The sequence below is a fragment of the Oncorhynchus masou genome, chromosome 22 (assembly GCF_036934945.1).
Source record: "Oncorhynchus masou masou isolate Uvic2021 chromosome 22, UVic_Omas_1.1, whole genome shotgun sequence".
NCBI lineage: Eukaryota > Metazoa > Chordata > Actinopteri > Salmoniformes > Salmonidae > Oncorhynchus > Oncorhynchus masou.
Genome location: NC_088233.1, coordinates 29,229,014 through 29,236,066, shown reverse-complemented (window position 1 = coordinate 29,236,066; position 7,053 = coordinate 29,229,014). Strand labels below are relative to the sequence as shown.

Sequence of the window (7,053 nt, the reverse complement as noted above, 5' to 3'; positions counted from 1 at the left end):
TCATTTCAGAATATCCCCACTCAGTTGGAATGTCAATGATTGATGATGAAATGGGCATGCAGCTTGAGGGGATGCACTCATGCATATCCTACTAATAAACTTGGTGTGATGCAGTTAAAAAACACTAATGTCACAACAAGAAATAAAAGTCCATGTTAGAAAGTTGTTTTGATAAGTGCTGCTCTTTTTTGGGGGAATGGGGAAAATATTTAAAAACATTACACGCTCATAACGTGAGGACGTGGCGGTTATTAACCAATCAAAAGGCCGAAGCTGTCTAGAAGTGGAGTAATGGACGAGTGGTATGAAACAAGCTAATCTTAGTACAGGAAACGACTTTACTTCGGCGATGGGTGTGTATCCGGAGTAGATGACGTTGACGGTCAAAAGCGAAAGACTTCAGAAAGACCGGTGAGTAAAATATCACTTTTACGCATACCTAAATTCACAGTGCGTCTGTTTTATCCTGCTAAATTGTTGTAACATTAAAGTTATACACTGACATGAACAGTGCATTTATTTCAACAGATGTCGAGCTAGCAAGCATGCTTATTTGCTAACGTTAGCTTGCTTGCTAACTGGCTGCACAGCAGGGTAAGACTAACATAGAGCCAACTAGCTATCCATGTCATGTTAAAAAAACCACACACAGCTAGTTCAGCCAGAAACGGTGGAGCCACAGATGAGTAGGGGAAACTGCGTTTGTTATATCTTTGGTGGAACTAGCTACCTCATCACACATTGTCACTGATCACGTTGATATCCGGCTAGATTTCTAGCTTGCTAAGGCCGTTCCTATTCGTATGGTTAAACTAAAGATGGTCGTAAACTAAATACACTGACACAATCATATTGTTGTAAGCATCTGTCTGTCGTGTGTATGTGTCAGAGTATGGCGCTGCGGCCGTTGGTCATGTGCTTTGCGCTGTGCGTGGTGCACGCCTCCAGTAAGCCCACCATCGACAAGAAGGACCGTGTCATTCATGACGACCTGCTTAGCAACCGCAACCATGACGACGCAGATAACTTTGATTATGACCATGAAGCGTTTCTTGGACAGGATGAGGCCAAGACCTTCGATCAGCTCACACCTGAAGAGAGCAAGGAGAGATTGGGGTAACACACCCACACACAGAAACACAGATGCTGCATCTTGTTTAGAAGCGAGAGAAATATATTTGTATTGAAAAGATGGATTTTACACCCTTCATCTCTCTCCCTACAGTATGTTGGTAGAGCGTATAGATGAGGACAAGAATGGGTATGTGTCAGTAGAGGAGATGAAGAAGTGGATCAAACACAGTCAGAAGAGGTGGATCTATGATGATGTGGACCGCCAGTGGAAAGGTCATGACCTTAACGGAGATGGACTGGTGTCCTGGGAGGAGTACAAGAATGCCACATACGGATACATACTGGGTACGGGCACACACTGAACGAGTATAAGAATGTAACTTACGACACCTGACAAGTGCTTTTTTACAGGAAGGTCTGACTTAAACTTTTTTAATTGGTATGTGTGCCCCTAAGATGATCCAGACCCAGAAGATGGCTTCAGCTACAGACAGATGATGTCACGTGACGAGAGGAGATTCAAAATGGCCGACCTGGACGCTGACCTTAAGGCCAATAAAGAGGAGTTTACAGCCTTCCTCCATCCTGAGGAGTACGACCATATGAAGGATATAGTTGTACTGGTGGGTCACACACCCAAACACACAGTATTTATTTTGTAATACAAACACGATTTCTTTATTGTCTAAGGAAGCCAGCCAGTAACATATTTGTGCCAATATCTTCTCCTGTAGGAGACCATGGAGGACATTGATAAAAACGGAGACGGCTTCATAGATCTGGAGGAGTACATAGGTGAGTTATAACCTGTAATAACACCTGAAACAGTACATGGGGGACACATAGTTATAACATATCAGCATCTCTCTTTTCCTCTTCTCTTCCCTCCTTCCCCTCTTCTAGGTGACATGTATAACCAGGAGGGTGATCCTTCAGAGCCAGAGTGGGTGAAGACAGAACGAGAACAGTTTACTGAGTTCAGAGATAAAAACAAAGATGGCCGCATGGACAAGGAGGAGACCAGAGACTGGATCCTCCCTTCAGATTACGACCATGCAGAGGCAGAAGCCAAACACCTGGTCTACGAGTCAGATAACGATAAGGTGTGTGTGTGTGTGTGCGTGCGTGTACCGAAACAGAGTGCATCTAACCAAAGATTGTGTTTTTTCTCCCCCTCTCTCTGTAGGACGGACATCTGACCAAGGCAGAGATCGTAGAGAAGTATGACCTCTTCGTTGGCAGCCAGGCTACTGACTTTGGAGAAGCCTTGGCAAGACATGATGAATTCTAACCTTCCACTTCCCACACAGGGTTGGGCTCAATTCAGTCATGGAGTTGAAATCCCAATTAAAAACACTATATGGAGAATGGAGAATAGGGAACGTTTGAGACGGAGCGTTTCACTCTGTTTCACACTAGTGTACTAAGTAGTGTACGAGTTTGGACTTCAAGACACACCTCCTGGTTTGGCTCCACCTCCACCATCCTCTCGTCCAATCTGGATAATGGAAAGGATATACAGCATTTCCTTTGTCTTTGTTTGCAGATCTTTGTTTTTGTAAAAAGTGACAGAATACAGATGTTAGTGTTTGTTTTGGTAGCCTTGTTTGAGCAATGTGTCAGGCGTGCAATGAAGGGCAGAACTCTGCATGTTGTGGTCATTTCAGGTTTCAATTCAGGAAGTGAGTAAAAAGTGAATTGATCCCAACCCTGGTGTGTGTTCTGCTATGCACTGGACTATGAAGGGGAGGTGTACAGTGCCCTCTACTACTATTGGCACCCTTGGTGAATATGAGCAAACGGGCTGTGAAAAGAAAATGTATTTGTTTATCCTCTTGGTCTTTCTTTCAAAATATTCACATAAATCTAACCTTTAATTAAAGTAAAATCATTTGAAAAAAATATAAAAATCAAAAAAAAATTCTGTATGCCACAATTATTGGCTCCCCTTCATTCAATACTTTGTGCAACCTCCCTTTGTCACGATAACAGCTCTGAGACTCCTATAATACTTAATGAGGTTGAAGAACGCATGGCAAGGGATCTGAGACCATTCCTCCAAACAGAATCTCTCCAGATCCTTCAGATTCTGAGGTCCACTCTCCTCTTCAGCTCATCCCACATATTTTCTATGGGGTTTAGGCCAAGGGACTGGGATGGCCATGGCAAAATCTTGATTCTGTGTCAGTGAACCATTTTTGTGTTGATTTTGAGGAGTGCTTTGGATCATGTACTGCTGGAAGGTCCAACCATGGCCCAGTTTATATCTGCTGGTACTTGTCCATGATACCATTTTTCCTAACAAGTTGTCCAGGGCCTTTGGAAGAAAAACAGCCCCATAACATCAAAGATCCACCACCATACTTCACAGTGGGGATGAGGTACTTTTTACATGGCTATCTTTCTGTCTATGCCAGACCTACCTCTGGTGTTTGTTTCCAAAAAGCTCTATTTTGGTCTCATCTGACCATAGAACCCAGTTCCATTGAAAGCTCCAGTAAAGTTTTGAAAAATGTAGGCACTTGAGTTTGACAGCAAAGGCTTTTTTTTGGCAACTCTCCCAAACAACTTGTGGTTATGTAGGTGCGTCTGATTGTAGTTTTGGAGACTTTCGGACCCCAAGACCCAACTCACGTCTGCAATTCACCAGCTGTGATCCTTGAAGATTTTTTTGGCCACTCGAGCCATCCTCACTGCGTGGGGTCAATATAGACACACGTCCTCTTCCAGGCTGATTGTTAACATCTCCTCTCCAGTTGCTTTAAACTTCTTAATTATTGACCTGATAGTGGAAATGGGCATTTTCAACCATCGGGTCTTTCCCATATTGATTGATGATGGGAATTTGACCTGTGTGTCACCTCATATTTATACCCCAGTGAAACGGGAATTCATGGCTTACCACTTATGTGTTCCTAATCATTCAGGTGAATTTAATGTAAAACATTAATGTGAATATACTTCAGTTAGATTTTACCTATAAGAATATCTAGGAGTGCCAATAATTGTGGCACATGCTTTGTCAAAAAATATTCATTTCACTTTTTTTTCCTCAATTTTACTTCAATTAAAAGTTACATTTTGTGAATATTTGGAATGAAAGACCAAGAGGATAAACAGTAAATGTATTTTTTTCACAGCCCGTTTTGCTTATATTTACTAAGGGTGCCAATATTGGTGGAGAGCACTATAACACGGTCCACTCTATAAGCCACTACCACAAACTGCTCTTTTGATTTCATTGGCTAGCAGTGTCTTCATCCCACCACTCCCCAAATGTGGCCAATCCTCCCAGGGTTAGGGTTAGTGGTTGTAGCCCAGGGATCATCAACTAGATTCAGCCGTGGGACGATTTTTAATATATTTTTTATTGAGTGGACGGTCGAGGGGCCAGAACAAAATTAAGCAATAAGGCCCGATGGGGTGTAGTATATGGCCAATATACCACGGCTAAGGGCTGTTATTATGCAACGACGCAGCGCAGAGTGCCTGGATACAGTCCTTAGCTGTGGTATATTGGCCAAATACCACAAACCTGCGGTGCCTTATTACCATTATCAACTGGTTACCAACGTAATTAGAACTAAAAATAAATGTTTTGTCATAACTGCGGTATACGGTCTGATATTCTACAGCTGTCAGCCAATCAGCATTCAGGGCTTGAACCACTCAGTTTATAATTACAAATAATTTGTAGACTGCAAATTGACTGCAATAAGACCAAACACACATTTGACTAAAACATAATAATTTCAAACCTTGCTTACATTTGTATACGATCACGTGTCTATTATGCATGGGTATACTTGGGAACAGATTTCTTAAATCAAAGTCAGTTGGACCTAATTTCCTAGTGTTTTTACAGTCTTATGTATGACAATGTTTTTTTTGGCTCAGAAAACTCAGGCCGCTTGCCACCAGTTGGGAAACACTGTTGTAGCTCATGGAGTGGGCCTCATCAAAGCCTCATGAAGACTGTTTGGACGCGTGCAATACAACACCACCATAGGGACTGGGGTGTGTGTCGGCCAATGGCGGTCCCCGTGTCCCCTGTGTGCAGGTTTTAGTTCCTACATGCGTGTAGGAGCTTGGCTCAATTAGGGGTTAGATCAGTTATTTTGTATTATTTACTTCAGTCTGGGCACCCCCTGGGTCGTACATTTCTGATCTAGTACCTGTACTAGCACAACATATTTATAGCCCTGTGTTAGTACAGGGCTGGAACAAAAATGCAAAACCCTGGTGTTTCACTCAAGGACCAGAGTTGCGAAACACTGTAGGACTCCTCTTTCCTCCTTTCTTTCTCTCTTTCTGTGTGTGTCCCTCCACTGAGTGCCTCCTTTAGTTTTATTTTGGTATCTACTGAATAGTCTTCTGTACTACACACACACACTACATATGTTTGGAGGCTTATGAAAGTCATATTTCCCCTGTCCAGTCCTCTTCCTTAGTTATAGTTGTCAGACTGTATAATAATTGTATAACACCTGATATTTAGTGTATAACCCTCTATAACCACTGTTATTGATCTGGTTCAACTTCTCTTAATCCCGCTGCCATCAGGGCTACATGATAATGACATGAACAGTCATAACTGTTGGTACAAAGTCAATTTTAATAAACTGACACCAGAAGTAGGACTTTTTATGACATGTTATGTCATGTTTTCAACAGTGTTATTTATGTAGGTCTTATGACAGAGGTTTCCAGTAAAGTGTTTCCATTGTCTTTATAAAAAATACTGTTATAATAATGTATATGCTATAATGTATATGATGTAGCTGTTTTTTACATGATCAATCCAGCGCCATGCCTATCAGTAGTGATGACCCTGTACATACCCTGTCACCTGTTGCCTTGTTGACAGTGTGTGCTGTTGTCAATCAGGTGGAGAAGTGTTTTTCTGATTAAAAGGATGTTGTGGAGGCTTTATACAAGTATAACTAATCATTCTAATTCTAAGGGTGCTATGTTACCCTTATCAGATAGTTTTACACCAATCTGAATCAAATCTATTTTACCACATATGTGACAACCAAGACTAGAACCTTGAGGCCAACCTAGACATTTGGTTGAATCGCCATTCAGTTTATTTTCCCTTCCCTATTCTCCCTTACCTCACCTCGCTCATCAACTCATCCCTGACCGCTGGCTACGTCCCTTCCGTCTTCAAGAGAGCGAGAGTTGCACCCCTTCTGAAAAAACCTACACTCGATCCCTCCGATGTCAACAACTACAGACCAGTATCCCTTCTTTCTTTTCTCTCCAAAACTCTTGAACGTGCCGTCCTTGGCCAGCTCTCCCGCTATCTCTCTCAGAATGACCTTCTTGATCCAAATCAGTCAGGTTTCAAGACTAGTCATTCAACTGAGACTGCTTTTCTCTGTATCACGGAGGCGCTCCGCACTGCTAAAGCTAACTCTCTCTCCTCTGCTCTCATCCTTCTAGACCTATCGGCTGCCTTCGATACTGTGAACCATCAGATCCTCCTCTCCACCCTCTCCGAGTTGGGCATCTCCGGCGCGGCCCACGCTTGGATTGCGTCCTACCTGACAGGTCGCTCCTACCAGGTGGCGTGGCGAGAATCTGTCTCCTCGCCACGCGCTCTCACCACTGGTGTCCCCCAGGGCTCTGTTCTAGGCCCTCTCCTATTCTCGCTATACACCAAGTCACTTGGCTCTGTCATAACCTCACATGGTCTCTCCTATCATTGCTATGCAGACGACACACAATTAATCTTCTCCTTTCCCCCTTCTGATGACCAGGTGGCGAATCGCATCTCTGCATGTCTGGCAGACATATCAGTGTGGATGACGGATCACCACCTCAAGCTGAACCTCGGCAAGGCGGAGCTGCTCTTCCTCCCGGGGAAGGACTGCCCGTTCCATGATCTCGCCATCACGGTTGACAACTCCATTGTGTCCTCCTCCCAGAGCGCTAAGAACCTTGGCGTGATCCTGGACAACACCCTGTCGTTCT

The 7,053-nt window shown here is 43.3% G+C and overlaps 1 protein-coding gene across 2 annotated transcripts; it reads left to right on the top strand.

The window, feature by feature from the left end:
* Nucleotides 1–300: 300 nt before the first annotated feature.
* On the top strand, nt 301–6,011 carry LOC135509299 (calumenin-B-like). 2 transcript variants are annotated; one of them, XM_064929833.1, is made up of 8 exons: nt 303–411; nt 529–594; nt 890–1,116; nt 1,226–1,419; nt 1,531–1,697; nt 1,809–1,869; nt 1,978–2,177; nt 2,261–6,011. In XM_064929833.1, the coding sequence occupies exons 3-8, from the start codon at nt 893–895 to the stop codon at nt 2,363–2,365; spliced, it is 951 nt and encodes a 316-aa protein (XP_064785905.1). In that variant the 5' UTR covers nt 303–411; nt 529–594; nt 890–892; the 3' UTR covers nt 2,366–6,011. The 2 variants fall into 2 exon arrangements, with proteins under 2 accessions (XP_064785904.1, XP_064785905.1); XM_064929832.1 differs by lacking the exon at nt 529–594 and having other exon boundaries at nt 301–411.
* The last annotated feature ends 1,042 nt before the right edge of the window (nt 6,012–7,053 follow it).

Bases quoted from the DNA above. Each gene is read 5' to 3' on its own strand.
- LOC135509299 (XM_064929832.1), top strand. From the start codon at position 893: ATGGCGCTGCGGCCGTTGGTCATGTGCTTTGCGCTGTGCGTGGTGCAC. The intron at 1,870-1,977 runs GTGAGTTATAAC...CCCCTCTTCTAG, and splicing joins AGATCTGGAGGAGTACATAG to GTGACATGTATAACCAGGAG. The intron at 2,178-2,260 runs GTGTGTGTGTGT...CTCTCTCTGTAG, and splicing joins ACGAGTCAGATAACGATAAG to GACGGACATCTGACCAAGGC.